We start from the raw sequence: 16,870 nt of genomic DNA on the forward strand, positions 1-16,870 counted from the left end.
TTTTACCAGCCATGAAACTGTTTTTGCAAAAACAGGCAGTGATGTCACTAAAATTTTAGATACCAGTGAAAATTCACAATTCTCTATTCCAATTTTGATACCACAGACAAAACTACTAGCCTAACTAATATAAATCTAAAACATTATTAAAGATAAACAAACAGTCAGTAATAAAATAAAAACAAACAATCAAATTCCAAGCAAAAGCACAAATAAATACAATATAACAAAGATACACAGGAAATAAACAGTGCTTTTCAGATTTTTCAGGTAGGGCTAACAGTAGTTTTCAGGTACAGAAATGTAATAAAGGAAGCTCTGATCATTCTTGATTCTCTCTCGAGGGATGAGAGATTGCACAGAGCATATTCAGATCTCGAGGGAGCTGAATGCATTGTGAAGCATTTGCTATGGGTAGCTCTGCCTCTGCTTGACTCTCTCTTGAGGAATGTGAGTCGAGCAACTGCACCTCACGGGCTGCAGAGGCAGCAAGACGGGATCGATAGTGGGGAGGAGTCTGACGTAAGTATTCTCCTTTTTGGGCTTCTAGTGATAGCTTCATTGCTCCCAAGTCCCATTATTGGATTTTAAATCTTGCTTTGAAAATTCTTCCAATCCAAAATGGAGATTTATAAAAACCTATTGCTCTCATGTTGCCTCAGGAAGCCTGCTCTGTGACCGCTTCCAACATGTCTGAGAGCATATTATGTAGCGTATCTAGTTCTGAGGAATTAGATGTGCAGAGAGAGTTGAGGTGGATGTTTTCAATAATCCATCTCCTCTACTGCCCCACATGTAAGTTTGTGAGCCTTTTGTTCCTTCAAGATCTCCACATTGAGGTGTGGAGGTAATGGAGGAACCTGTATTTGGCTTGCATAGTGTCTCCCATGCAGTAGAACTGCTCACGTGTGGAAGGGCTGTGTGAGCAGCGATACGTGAGGATGCCCCGGGTTGAAGAGTTGCTTGTGAGCTTTCTCTCCCCTTGCTCTACATCCTCTTTGAAGGCTCCCACCTTGCCAATGGGAGAACAGCGAGCGCGTTCGGCTCTTAAGGGAGCTAAATGCACTCACTGTGATGTGTTGTTCACGGTTAGATGATGCAACTCCTTCGCTTTTATCTGGTGTTAAGCAGAAGGTGGCTGTGAGAAAGAGGTGATTTGGTGGACCAGCGTATTCAGCTTGGAGGTGTTCGTGTAAACATAGTCACTATGCTGGCATGCTTCCTGGAAGTTCGCAAGGAATGGCCAGATTGATAGAATGTAGTGGACTATGTCGATACACACCACCCACTTATCATCTGTAGCCCCCTCCAGAGTAAAAGGAGATAGTATAGATGTAGATGCCTCGATGCAGCACGCTTCCTGCAGGAATGGGTGAGTCAGCAGAGTTGGTAGTTGGTGTTGTCTTCCCACATTCTCTGTCACCCCCCTCCAGTAATGAAAATTGGAGGTAAGAGTGTAGATGTAAAAGCATCTATCTGTCATGGGATGGCAGGAATGAACCCAAAAGCAGACGGTATGCAGACACTAAAGGTTTATTTTGCCACAAAACAGAAAACAAAACCCACGAGGGGGCAAAACAGGACTGAGGAGAGGTAACTTTGACTAAGACAAGATAATAAACAAAGACTAGACTTTGACTTGACGATGACAGGAAACAAACTCACAATTCTGATTAAACAGGTTTCTGACAAAGTACTCACAGCATTTAACATGCAAAGTATCACACACTAAGTTTGACAATGTACCGACACAGGACAGAAAACATGAGGGGATTAAATAGGGAGAAACTAATGAGGGAAACGGGTGACACAGGTGAAGCTATAATGACAAAACGAGGATAACAAGGGGGCGGGACTAGGTGACGAGACAACACAAGCACATGGCCCAAACAAATGGCCATGTGCTTGCACATAAAACATGGGCCTGTCATGATCCTGCCTCAAGACCAGGGAAAATCAGAGACAAGGAGGCAGAATCATGACATCTATCTTTACAAGCTTCCTTGGTGAACCTGCTGTGATAATAGCAGCCATGCCAACACAGGAACTTTGTAGGTGCTTATGAAGTGTGGAGATGGCGACCCACTCATTCTGCTGCCCCCAAAGCAGAATTATGCTCCTTGTGAATGGGTTGATCCCCATCCCCAGGCTACTCAAAAGTCTCTGCAGAATGGCTTGTATTGCGGTTAGTGACCTATTCTCTGTTGCCTCTCCAGCTCATTAGTCTGGATATTCTTGGAATTCTTCCTTTGCATGCTCCCTTCAGTACCCTGCTCCCTTAGGCTTGTGGTCAGGTCTGGTAGGGTTATATGTAGAATTGCTGTGAGCAACTCTGTATTTCATTTATCGCCTGGTTTGGCTGCCAGATGTAGTGCTATGGACTTGATGAGGCTATGCCTATAGTCACCCCTGTTAGCTCTGCTCTTAGAGGCTGTCCTGTAGCCATAGCTCGGACTAGTCTAATGCAGGAATCCCAGTTTCAAAAATGGTTGAGTATGGAAGCTTTGAAGCATTTTTCCTAGCACCTATAACACTGAGCCTTCTAGGGAGCAAGGCTGCGGTGTCAAAGGATGTGTCCTAATTGGTTGCTGGCGCATTAAGAATATTCTGGGTCGAGGCCCATCGAGTCCTTCATTTCTTAAGCCTGACGAGACTGTGCTTGGTGACCTTCACAGTCCACAAAGAGGCATTGGTCAGCATGGCATAGTGGGTATCAACGTCCCCATAGCATCTGCAACTGACGCAGCGTTGAGTTCCCTCGAAAGGGAACGTCTTAAGGTTACATATGTTACCCCGGTTCCCTGAGAAGGGAATGAGACACTGAGTCACGTTGCCATGCTTCGGGCATGCCTGCGCGTCTTCCTTCAGAGAATTTAAATCTGATGATGTGTAATGCAGGCACTCTTTTGTACTCTTGGGTGCTCCATGTGACATCATCAGACTGCCGTTGGGCAATAAGACTGAATAAGAATAACACGTGCTTCAGACACCAGGTTCCGTAGGACGCATCCCCATAGTGTCAGCAACTGACGCAGGATCTCATTCCCTTCTCAGGGAACCTGGGTTTGATACGTAACCCTAAGACGTTATCCCCTCTGGACATCATTTTTGGCCACTACTGTATTTTAATATTTAAATCTGTCAAAGACTGACCTGTCTGTCTTCTTCTTCTCATCCTCCAGGGCTCGGAGAGTGTGCTGCAGACGATCAGTCAGGATCTCGAGCTCCTGGGTCAACTTGTACTCCTCACGAAACTGCTCCCCCAGTAACACAAGGTCACGGGTGGCGTCATGAAGAGGAATGTCACTCAGGTACAGACCTCTTCTTGTAAGGTCATCCAGATTCATTACACTGACATATACGCAAATGACAAAACACTGGATTAAGCCCATAAATTATCAAAAAGTCAAGAAACAAAATGTTATTCTACAAAAAAAGTATAACAATATAACTCAAATACTGTATAACCCAATATAACAGTCCCATCAGAAAGTATTTCAACTGCATGTCTCATTATAAGTTATCAAAGCCTCTCTGTGCATGCCATGGGTATTATTGTAGTTTCTAAAAAAAACAGCAGACGATTCAATCTAAACCAGTGGGAAGGACACAGATTATTCTAGTCGTGCTTGCCAGTGAAAGAGTGTCTGAACCAAGTGAGCTGTTCAACTGTAAGTGGACTCAACTCATCTCAGACTGTGAAATAAGGTACTAGCACACATAGTGATTGAAATAAAAATAATTAAAAAAATGCGAAAAAGAGAATAACTGGAATGTATGCATTTTTTAGATACTGGCCCAACTTCTGCTGTTTATTCATCAGCATTAAAGGGGTCATGAACTGAGAAATCAAATTTTCCTTGAGGTTTTGACATATAAGAGGACATCATATTATAAGAATATCCTGAAAGTTTCAGAACTGAAAACTTCCTTGTTAGTTCAAAATCAGCTTTTATTTTTACCAGGCCCAGCGAACGACTCGTCCTGGAATGTGCCTCTTTATGACGTAATAAGGTAGTGAAAGACTGCCAGAAGAAAATCTACTTTGGCCCCGCCCACTGGCATTAGTGAGATGAGGAAGAGAGAAGAGCACCAGGTCACTCACTGGACTAAAAATGTGGATATATTTTTAACAATGTGAATGTCTCAGTTGAACATTATTTATTCGTATTCGGTACATTTCACTGGATTCTTTGGTAAATCAGTCCGCAAACTCGGCGCAGGCTTTGCAGGCTTTTACGATATGGATTTGACAGTATTGTTTTGCCACAACATGTAAGTTACCATGTTCATTCTAATGCCTCATCTGTGACCAGTGATTTCTGATATAATGATTCATGTAGCTACAGTCAGATGTTCTTTATCCTGTCAGTAAATCTAACCAGTGACTAAACGGTCAACTTCACATTGTTTCTCTTAGTAGGGTGTAAATAATCTGTTATTTAAACTGATTGAATTATATATAGAAAGCGATCAAAGAACGCTCTGTTTACAATAGCTGTAGCTGTCAATAAAACAGCGCATGCTGGAACTGTCAATCAAACAGCGTGTTTATCAGTGACTTGAGTTCTGGACTTGCGCCAAAACTCCTGTAATAATCAACGAATCTCTTATTTACATTGTGTTTGCACTGTTAGTTATGATGAAAGCATGCGTTAGTGTGCAGAAATCGAGTTGCAATGACGAGATCGCTGCATAGATGTCTGTGATCAATCGGCTATGCTCATTACTGCAACCCTTAATGCCACAATCTAAATATAATGCCATAGATCTAATTGTAATGCTATTATCACTTTTCATGAATAGTTAACATTGAGAGCTGTAATTGTAAAAACGGGCTAAAAGTTTTTGAGAGAGTTCCACATGTAATACTAGCTATTTCATATGCAAAGCTGTTAGCCAATCACAGCAGTGGGTGTTTACACTGAAGTCTCTCAGCAGACACGCCCCTTCAAACAGAGCTTTCAAATCAGAGACTAAAATCAGGTTATGAAAATGCCTTTTATTTCTAAATTATGACAATATTTGAAGTAAAAATCATAACAACATTATAAGTGCACCCCAGGAAACATTATGAAATAACAAAACAATTCAGTTCATGACCCCTTTAATCATATTCTTACAATTTATGTGCATGTTAAGTAAAGTGGGACGATAATTGTGTGTATGTCAACCATTTCTGTAAAATAATATATATATATATATATATATTAGGAGTTAGGTAAAATTCCAACAAAAATTGGGACACAGCTTAATGACCATGGGGAAATGGGATCCCATGGTCAAACCAGTTGAAAACCACTGGTTTAAGCTACCAAAACCATGTGTTTTATTGGTAATACTTTAGTCTTTTCCATCTACCTTGGTGAGCACAGGAAAAGGATGTTCTCAGTCTCAGGAAGTGAAATCATCTGGCCCTTCAGTCTGAGACAGCTGATCTCTGTTCCTGTGAGTTCATCTTCACTCTCAGCAGTCTCTACGTTCAGCAGGCCTTCCTACATGAAACCATTAACAAACCTAAATTTGTATTTAACAATTTAAATTTTCATATTTCTTACAACATGCATTGTAATCCTTGTATTTGTATATGAGTGCGTATGTCACACACTCACATAAAAATACAAGGATTACAATGTAATGTACAAAAATGTGGTTAATATTTTCTGACACGTGTGATTATCGGTTCTATAGTACTATAGAACTGATAAACACACTTGTGTCAGAAAATATTAACCACATTTTTGTGAATGATTGTTGGTGGTTTTTATATCAGACTATATGTAATGTTTTTTTATATGTAATGTTTTGTGGCAGACAGACCTTACTCCGCAGCACAAAGACAGTGTTGATGTGGGACAGGATGCCATGGAAACTAAAGTCTATGTGCGGCCGCACCAGAGAGAACACTGAGGACAGGTTACAGACGCCAGGCTGCAGCTGGAAGATGACACACATAACTTAACATGTTACTCCATCACACTTTATATATACTTTCTAAATCTCTCTCTTTTATATTCATAAAATAAACTATATTTTTTGAGCAGACGGACCTGTGGCAGAACTCTAAAGATGGCATTTCCACACTGTGAAAGCATGAGATCCTTGTCAAACATCAAGTGGAATGGGAAAGCCTTGCAGAAGGTGTATGGACTAATCCGTGTCTCTTGAGTCCCATTCTCCTCAAAACCATCCAAGTCTTCATAAAATGCCTCTTCCTCTGAGTCCTTCTCCTCAATCAAGAACTTAATGTGATCGCATTCTTCACTCTTCTGCTGAATAACCTGGTACACCCCCACAAATAACAGATTTAGAGTCTCATTTGGAGAATACATTTCCAAACATTAAACATGGTATGAAGGTAAAAGAAAGGAAATGCTTGTATGGACTGATACAGGGTTATTATAGTTATTATAGTTATAAAAATCATTACTTGAAATAAAATAAACGTTAAATGAATTGAAAAAAAAAAAAAAAAAAAAACCTTTTATTACAGCTTGTGGCCAAGGCAACATTTTTCATTTTCATTTAGTTTAGGTTGAAGAATTAAAATAACTGACACTAAATAAAATAAAACAAAAACTTAATAATAAAAAAAACTATAGACAATTAAAAAACGAATAAAAATTACAAAAACACTAAATTATTAAAGCTTTAAATAAAATTAAAATGAAAACATAGAATATAAAAATAAAACATAATTCAAAATATAATAGTAACAAAAACAAACTATAATAGTATAATAAAACACTGGGCTGATATATCGGCAAAGTTGATTAATAGCTGATGTTTTACCTTTTTGAGATTATCTGCATGGGCCTATAAGCATGTTCCGCTTTATTAACAAAAGTGCTACACAAGTGCTCAAATTGTCTATTAAAAATTGTGAGAACATAATGTATAATAACTGTAAAATAAGTGATTTTGCAATTTTGTGTGCATCTTGGATGAATGAATTCGGGGTGGGGGGGTTCATTACCTGAGATATTTGGTAATGTATGTTTTAGTTTGAAGTATTGCCACTGTTGTTGATGTTTATCAAGGGAATGAAGGTTACTTGTACACTAGTAAAATAGATAGTGACTCTGGGAAATCAAAGAGGGATGGACAAAATTCTGTGTGTTCTGTACTACTTAAGTTTCAATTTTCAATTTTAATACAAAACGTCTCTGGTTATGACTGTAACCATGGTTCCCTTTCGAGGGAACTCCATGCTGCGACTGATTGATGTTGCTATGGGGAATGCCTCGGCGTAAATGCGCCTAAAGCACATGTGCAACTATTCCAGTTCTGACTGGCGCAACAGCTGCAACCCTGTGATGTGTGACATCGTATACCGTTGAAGCTATATAGGATACCTGGAACAAAACAGCGTATTCATAACTTATGAATGGCTGAAGCAAGGCATGCAAGAAGTATGGCAAGGTGATGCACTGTAACATCTCGTTCCCTTCTCAGGAAACCATGGATAACCTGAGACGTTTTGTTTTAAAATCGACAAATGCATGTCCTAGTGTGAGTCAATCAGAGTACAACTTAGGATGAAAGCACTTAAGACCCTGGTTTAGAGTCCATATTCACGCTAAAAAATGTGGCCAATGTGTGTGGAAGAGACCAGCCTGCCACATCACACAACTCTTGAAGGGAAATTCCTGAAAGACAGGAGACAGTCATCTTTTTCGACACAGAGTTCAGGGTTTCGAAGAGAGCAGGGGACAACTCTTCTAGAACCACGACCAAATCCCAGGCTGAAACTTTTGCATGAACAGCAGGCCTTAACCTCAAAGTGCCATAAAGGAAAACAGTTACTAAGTGGTGTCTCCCCAAAAGCCCTTCGCCTAATGGTGCGTGGAAGGCAGCTATGGCCACCATGTAAACCTCAAGCGTGGAGGGGGATAGACCGACTGAAAAACGTTCCAGAAGGAACTTCAGCACTGAAGTCACTGGGCAGTTAACTGGGTCCAACTGGTGTTCTCTGCACCATCAAGTGAATACTCTCCACTTTAAAGGGGACCTATTATGCCCCTTTTTACTAGACTTAATACAAGTCGCTGATGTCCCACAGATCATTTATTATAGCATGTCCAATTTGCCCCTATTTGGGTGTACCTTTAAATGCAAATTACCTGCTGCTCCCTGCCCCCTTTCCGGAAGATGGAATTTGATGAAATTTCTGTGTTGGGGAAGGATGGAATGTGTCCTTTAGATCAATCGGGACAAACCAGTCTTCGGACCTAATTTGAATCATGATGAGCTGAATCATAAGCATCTTAAACCTGTACGTCCTCAGAGTATGGTTCAACTGATGCAGATCTAAATTGGGACGCAACCCCTTATCCTTCATTGGAACTATGAAGTACTGGCTGTAAAACCCGGAGTCCCTCTCGGGAGGAGGAATGTGCTCTACGGCCTTCTTCGCCAAGAGAGACTGAACAATCCTGAGTAACATTTTTATTTTAATGTGTCCTTGTTACACATCTTGCTTGTATTTACTATAGTAATAACTATAAATTAGGCATAATTACATGCAATGTGTAGTTAATTACTATTACTCAGTACTTAAATGTATAATTACACTGTAACAGGGAGACATTAAAATAAAGTGTAACCTAATCCTGTTCCAGCACCTGAGCCTGCTCTGGGCCTACTACTGTAAATAGAACCCTGTTGTATTGCGGAGGACGAGAACGAAACTGAATTCTGTACCCGTTTTCTATAGCTTGCAGGACCCATTGAGACAAAAATAAGCTTGATACCCTGAAGCGGATGACCGGCAGGAAACAACCTAACACATTCCCTTTAGAACCCTTTTCAGAGGGGGCGAGCCCCCCACTGCCACAACGAATTTGGGCAGATGCTGAGTAGGGCTGTAACGATATGCGATTTAAAACCGAAATCGCAACACTCAGATCCACAAACCTGTGTCGCGGTGTGAGAAGGCAGAATCACGACACACCCCTTCCAACTCCCAGAGTTATCCTTCCCGTCCAGATCCAATGCTACCACATCTTTAAATTACTATTAGTATTATTTGAAGTTAACATTATAGAATATGTAGACCTACACCACAAAACTAGTTGAGGATAATTTTTTTTAAATTGGGCAATTCCAGCATTATGGACGTGACATTTGCAGTCAAAACTTGAAATATAAATTCTCAGAAAATGCATTTAATTACCAATATATTGAAACGTCTGTTTATATATCCATACTCCCTTAATAAAGGAGTCCGGACATTAGAAAAATATCAGTCTACACATGTGTTTTATATTTAATATGAGGGAAATACGCATGCGTTACGGACGTGACACAAAAAATCTTTAACTTTTAGGTGGCAAAATATTTTTTAGTAATTTTGTTAATTACACTGCGCAAACCAAAAGTAGCCTAATACTACTCACCTTTTATTACAGCTTGTGGCCAAGGCAACATTTTTCATTTTCATTTAGTTTAGGTTGAAGAATTAAAATAACTGACACTAAATAAAATAAAAATAAAACTTAATAATAAAAAAAACTATAGACAATTAAAAAACGAATAAAAATTACAAAAACACTAAATTATTAAAGCTTTAAATAAAATTAAAATGAAAACATAGAATATAAAAATAAAACATAATTCAAAATATAATAGTAACAAAAACAAACTATAATAGTATATCAATGATAATAAAACACTGGGCTGATATATCGGCAAAGTTGATTAATAGCTGATGTTTTACCTTTTTGAGATTATCTGCATGGGCCTATAAGCATGTTCCGCTTTATTAACAAAAGTGCTACACAAGTGCTCAAATTGTCTATTAAAAATTGTGAGAACATAATGTATAATAACTGTAAAATAAGTGATTTTGCAATTTTGTGTGCATCTTGGATGAATGAATTCGGGGTGGGGGGGTTCATTACCTGAGATATTTGGTAATGTATGTTTTAGTTTGAAGTATTGCCACTGTTGTTGATGTTTATCAAGGGAATGAAGGTTACTTGTACACTAGTAAAATAGATAGTGACTCTGGGAAAGCAAAGAGGGATGGACAAAATTCTGTGTGTTCTGTACTACTTAAGTTTCAATTTTCAATTTGATTTACTCACCGGATGAAGAAGGGTTGGCTCTCCACAGAAAAATATTAATTTTATTTTATTTTTTGTGTTCGCATGTATGAGGAAAAAACAGTGTTAAGGACGTGACAGTTCTCCATTACGGACGTGACGGCTCTGAAAGCGGCACTAAAATACTGCTTTAAAACTTTCACAGAAACCTCAAACAGAAAGCACAAAGCCTTTCTTTAAAGTGAATTTCGTTTTGTATTAATTGTATCTTAATTTTAATCAATGTTTCATCAACCAATTGCCTGGATTTAATAAATAATAAGTAAATATAGCAGACAATAGATAATCACGACACGGAGGCGCCGGCGGGTGAACTGGAGCTCGTCTCATAAATGAACCGAAACTCAGCGTATAAGGTAGCCTACCTTAGGTTAAGGTAGCGGGTGAGAACTGAGAAAGGGACAGGCCTGTCTCAAGCTCTTCTGCTAGCTCCATTTTCAAGCCCCATCGACTGAGCCGCTGCCCCGCCTCTGCATACAGGACTTGAACCACGAGGGGTGCAGACCTGGCCACTCTCCTCAAAGAGGGCCAGGCGGTAGTTGGGCGTTATCAGCGGCAGCCAATCACAATGAGCATAGTGAGCCCCCTCAAGAGCTCACTGAAAGCTCCGCACCCAAGCAGCTAACACACAGATTGTGTGTGTCCCCACCGGTGATATAGCAAGGGCAGGGAGGCACACAGAATCTAAACAGCACATCTGCCATTATTATTAATGTTTCTGAGGCCTTACGGGACAAACAAACACCAAATAAGACAGACAATGTTACACAGAGAGATTGCTGAAGACACAGAAGCTAACGCTGCTTTGTTACGGGTAAGTTTAGCTTCCGTGGTACACCGTCACGTGGGGTGACGTTGAGTCAATTAGAACTGGAATAGTTGCACACGTGCTTAAGACGCAATCACACAGAGGCGTTCCCCATAGCATCATCAATCAGACACAGCATGGAGTTCCCTCGAAAGGGAACCAAAGTCCTTTTCAAGGAATGTTAACATAAGTTAACATTAGTTAACTACTTTAGTTAACACAAACTAACAATGATCTTAGTCAATGGTAATTTTAACATTTACTAGTACATTTTAAAAATCCAAAGTTGTGTTTGTTAACATTAGTTAATGCATTGTGACCAGGAACAGGAACAAACAACGAACAATTTGATTTTTACTAACTAAAATCAAGAAAGTTTAATAAATGCTTTCAAGATATATTGCTCATTATTCGTTCATGTTAGCTAATGCATTAACTAATGTTAACTAATGAGACCTTATTGTAAGGTGTTACTAAATATTCACTTTTTCAAAAGTATTTAAAAAGTATTCAATAAATGAATACAGCCTTTATAAAATAAGCTTCATATTAAATTGCATTACATTATATTTGCTTTTAAATCCTTCAAAAATTAGCACCATTATAATGCCTTCAATGTAACCTTGATTTACCTTTTTAAAGAAAATTAAGGATTAGTCCAAATAATTTTTGTGGTAATCAGCATTATGCCACAAATGTTGTTGATTGAGATTCATTTGTATTGAATTTAGAATATTCCTTTTAAGAACAAAAAAGACAGAGTCTAATGGTCCCTTGTGATTCCAAACAATATCATCTTCAGTGCTAAGAGCCCAGGGTCAGTGAACTCATTCCTGTCTTCAGTCCTTGCATAGCGTTTAGACTAAGCAAAAAGAAAGTTACAGCTTCAAGTGTGTCTGAGTGTTTAATAAAGGAGAATGTTTAGTGCATTGAGTATGAGTCAAATACAGAAATAACTTTTGGATTTTTTTTTACGTAATGAAGACACTCATTGCAGTGTCTCACTGTTTTCTCTTTAGAAATATCACTGAAAATGGCCCCAAAAGTAGAACTAGAAATATCACTGAAAATGGCCCTAAAAGCTTTTTTTTTTTTTTAACTGTAGACATCATATCAGCTTGGGCTGAATACAGAGAAGCTGTTGTTTTTTTCTCTCTCAGCTTGAAGTTGAGCCCATTTCACTGACGTCAAGTTGCTGTCTCTTTGCCCTGCCGTCACCATGACAACAATGGCTAACATTTTTTTTCAACAAGTCAGGTGTTGCATTTCGAGGGTCTGGCGATTGGACTCCCTCATTTCACACTAAGCCCAGATGGAGAGAGAAGGACGGAAAGAGCAGTCTGCCATCTGGGGGATGATTAGCTTTTATTGGTTAAGGGGGATTTATTTGAAAATAAAGCAGAGAGTGAAGCACGGTGACAAAGGATAAACCGCAGAGAGTTCATCATAATGTTATGTATCGATGAGCTCTGTGAGAATGAGACTAAATCTACTTCTAGTCTACTTCCTGTAAAGTTTTGATCATTGCAGATTTTTGCAATTACCTTAATGTTTATGTAAAATACCATTGTGTTTATATATATATATATATATATATATATATATATATATATATATATATATATGTCATTATATATATAAATTAATATTTTTAAGATTATTGTTTTTTAAAGTATCCTATGCTCACCAAGGATGCATTCATTTTAACAACATGCATTAAAAACAGTAATATTTTGAAATATGAATACTATTTATTATTTATATCTATCTATCTATCTATCTATCTATTAATGTATAATCAGACCTGTCTTTTGATTAGGGTATAAGAACTGACCACAGGACCATCTTTGCAACCAATCTGAATCTGCCAGGCTAAAGACAATTCAAGGAACAAAGCAAAATCTATACGGGAGGATAATCAATGGACAGGCACAGAACAAGCAGACCTTCATCTCAATCTCAGTTCCATGAATCTGCTGTGCAACCGTCTTGATGATGCCTATGACGATGTCCTGAAGTCCTTCTCTCTCAGAGTAATAGTGTAGAATAAGGTTGTTCCCTTTCTCTGCATCCGTGCAGCGGAAGGATGGCGCGCGCATGCCGGGGTAGATGGTGCCCAAATGGTCATGCAATGCGTCCAGATTCTGAAGGAGAGAACAAGACGATCTTAATGTGGAGATGCAAAGAGCAGATTTTTGCTTAGCTGGAATAAGTGAATGCAAGGAAAAGGTGTGTACTAAGTTACATGCGACTCAATATTTAAAGTAGTGAAATCAATCTAGTCATTTAAAAAGTATGAGAATCTCAATTAGGCTGGCGGCATCACACTCAAACACAAATTTACAACTAATGAGAAATTCACACTATATGATAAACTGCAGTAATGAGTTTAAATTAATATTTAAATATTAAATAAAACTTTTTTTTTTTCAATTAAGCTGCTGAAAAACAGCTAAGCTGCTGAAAATGAGTGTCTGTTTTTTAAGAAACTCACTAAAACCATTAGCTACGGTGATGTCAAACTTTTCTCTCATTTTTAATTTTGGCATTTACTATGGACACAGCCTTAGCATAGAATTTCTCACAAAATAAACCAAATAAATTACATTCTTTGAAAAACACGATCTGTAATTCATATTATTACTTCACAAATTGCTAGTGAAAGGACATTAAGGATTATTTCAAATGTATCGCTGATGATGTTATTGTCAATTCTAACACAAAACATACCATTTCCATTGTTCAATTTAACAAAACTGACCCAGTCTATTATTATTTTTAACTATTCTAAAAATCACCCTCACAAAAAGTACAGTACATGCAATGCGTGAAATAGAAAACAGACAGTGCTGCTTGCATCACTTCCTTGACATTGCTGCTACTGATTTTGGGTGATAAAAACAGTAGGCTCTTACTTGTAAGAATTCACGGACATTAGAGCCCAACACTCGGAGAATGGTGTCATAGCCAGATTCCTGACAGAACTCAAAGAACATTTTCCCAAACATTTGCAAGATGCCTCCAGCATCTATTTCTAGTGGAGAAGAAATCATATTTAAATCAACAAGGAAAAGAAAAATTATCATCAAAAACATCAAGTAGATTTTTACATTCATTTCTACATATCATTGTATAACACCAGTTAATCATGATGTTGTTCTGCATCAACCTGTGAACTGATAGAATGAATCACATCTGTTTAAATAACACTTAAAAAATGATATATTTAATTAATTGATTTAAGTTTTTAGCAAATGATTATCTCTATCCTTCCAAAAAAAAAAAAAAAAAAAAAAACTTACTCAGTACTTTGCTTGCAGCAGCCACAAGGTCATATGTTTTGGCATCTTCATAGATAATTCTGACCAGAAACTGTCCTTCTACATCAACCTGGGCCTCTCTCCTGAAAAAAAAGGGGGAAAAAAAGATAATATGAAAGATTAAGAACTTTTACTATATGCAATTACTATTACATTATCAAATTAACAAAAAACGTGATTACGTAATGCATCTCAGAGATGGTACGAGACGGGCATTTATTCAGATAAGACCCTTATTTCTCGACTGGGATCGTGTCGAGCATTTGAAGCTGCATTGAGACTGACATTTGGACCTTCAAACCGTTGATTGAAATTGAAGTCTATTATATGGAGAAAAATCCTGGAATGTTTTCCTCAGAAACCTTAATTTCTTTTCGACTGAAGAAAGAAAGACATGGACATCTTGGATGACATGGGGGTGAGTAAATTATCAGGAAATTTTTATTTGAAAGTGAATCCTTTAATGTTGCCAGAACATTGAGTGAGACTCAAGCTCACGACTTGAGCCTAAACAGACTCTAAAACATATGTTTACATTAAGCACAGCTGTGACTTGACAAGACTGCTCTTAAAAGTCATGTCAAAGAGCTGGAGTAAGTTCAAATAAAGCTGAACTATTTGTGCAAGAGGAAAAAGTTGTACGCATGTGACCTCACCCCACGACATGGTATGCGTGACTTCTCATGCTCTGAGTCTGAATTAATGAAAAAGTGCATCTGGTAGTAAAGGTTGGGCTATCACAACATCCTGAGCTATTGATATAAAACATTTATTTGGAAATGCAACTACTTTTTCCCCTATTTAGGTATTGAGGAAAAAGTGCTGAGAATAAAATTGTTTATTGTTAATCAAAGCAATTGTTGAAATGTTATTTTATTTCAGTAGCTTTAGATTAAAAAAAATAAATAATAATTGCCAGTGTCATTGTCGCATTGATGTAATATAGAAATACATTTTAACTCACTTGATGTCCTCCCACACATCTGGACCATAATTTCTCAGCACCAGAAGTTCCAGTGCGTGGTTCACAAAACCGTACTGCCAAAAGAGAGATATACAAATGTGAAATACAAATACAAATATACAAATATAAAATGTCTTTATCGGTGACTATACACATAATAATGCATATGCAATTAATGCATTCTTCTGCCATATATATATATATATATATATATATATATATATATACATAGCAGAAGAATGCATTATTTGCTTTCTTATTGTTTACCAATTCAGCCATCTATTTAAATATGCTGTAGTGCTTTTTGTGCGTAAATCAAAACATGAGCTGTGGTTTCCTGCATAGGTTACATTTTACCACACAGTGAGGTAATACAATAATTATTCACCTATAATACAGAATTACATATTTGAGTAATGCCTTATTTCCATCGCTTTTACACAGCCGATGATAATGTAAACGACAGAGCAAATATTTAGGCTACGTGAATAATGGCAAGAAAATAAATACAACACAAGTACAAACGCATTCATATTGCTACATACCATGTTTCGATTAATTCGCCAATCCTTTTTCTGATAGATTAAATCACTAAACACTAGAACTGACAAACCGTACAGCTGTTACGGTTGAAACCACCATTCCTGAAACGAGCTCATTGTTATTGACAGAGGATGTAGCCAACGGGAGCGCGGGGATGCAAAGAGTACACACAGCTGGCTCTCGCTATTTGCATTTCGCTAGGTCCCGGATTCAGGAATTATAATACGTTGAAGGATTGTCTTATGAATATTGATTACGCAACATGACGTTTGTCCAGAAGACCTACCTGATTGGCTGCGAGATAGACGTTAGTAGGAGGGCGCTAATAAACTGGCGAATCAACGATTCTTACTATGGTTGAAGACCTGGCAAATAAATATTAATTAGGTCACGTCTTGTACGCTCCGGGTAGGTTACCAAGCAACTCCAGAATGACCTTATTAATATTCATCGACCAAGTGCAAGTGCAATGCAAAGGAGATATCATTGTAGTTACTTAGAAAGATCGTAAGATTATTATTAATCGAAATACTTTTTTTTTAATCAAATTAAGAAAGAGCTTTTATAATTTTGTATAGTTTTATAGTTACAATTTTTACAATCTGGTCGATAGTCATCATATAAAATGGCAAGATATACAATTTCTCTAATTTTCTCTAATTAAGTGCTAGCAAATGCAAATCATTTGAACCTGAATGTGTCAATTTTGGGTTTTGTAGGCCTGTTCTGAGACATTTACTGAAGCTAACCTTGGTGCATTCCAGTATATAAAATGCTGCAATTATAATTCTTATAAATGTTATGTTATATTTCAACAGTTTAATCGGTTGTAATATGTAGTGATGAATGTAGAGAAGCAAAATTAAAAAAATAAAAAAAATAAAAAAAATTATATGATTGTGTGAAATGGTAGCCACAGACAGGATTACCCCTGCATATACCTGATATAGGCCTACCACCACATTACTTTTTATAAAGCATGGATTTTAGGAAATACCCCACATGACCCATGTTCTGTCCAAAAATGTTAAGACAATGTTAAAGGACAAATCCAGTGAAAAATGAACCTAGGGGTAATTAACACATGGTTACCGAGTCGATCGTTCCCTGCGATGCGTTTTCATGAAAA

At 37.7% G+C, this 16,870-nt stretch overlaps 1 protein-coding gene across 2 annotated transcripts in view; it reads right to left on the reverse strand.

The window, feature by feature from the left end:
- The window catches only part of gucy1b1 (guanylate cyclase 1 soluble subunit beta 1), a 71,192-nt gene extending 55,309 nt beyond the window's left edge, over positions 1–15,883 (reverse strand). For both annotated transcript variants that reach the window (XM_084095441.1, XM_084095442.1), the window contains exons 1-9: positions 15,744–15,883; positions 15,199–15,272; positions 14,217–14,317; positions 13,830–13,948; positions 12,861–13,058; positions 6,051–6,281; positions 5,821–5,937; positions 5,362–5,495; positions 3,154–3,351 (exon numbers count right to left, since the gene is read on the reverse strand). In XM_084095441.1, the coding sequence (XP_083951567.1) occupies positions 3,154–3,351; positions 5,362–5,495; positions 5,821–5,937; positions 6,051–6,281; positions 12,861–13,058; positions 13,830–13,948; positions 14,217–14,317; positions 15,199–15,272; positions 15,744–15,746 (1,175 nt within the window). In that variant the 5' untranslated portion in view covers positions 15,747–15,883. The remainder of the gene's footprint in view (positions 1–3,153; positions 3,352–5,361; positions 5,496–5,820; positions 5,938–6,050; positions 6,282–12,860; positions 13,059–13,829; positions 13,949–14,216; positions 14,318–15,198; positions 15,273–15,743) is intronic.
- Positions 15,884–16,870: the final 987 nt, after the last annotated feature.

This window comes from Abramis brama, assembly GCF_963993115.1.
Source record: "Abramis brama genome assembly, chromosome: 2".
NCBI lineage: Eukaryota > Metazoa > Chordata > Actinopteri > Cypriniformes > Leuciscidae > Abramis > Abramis brama.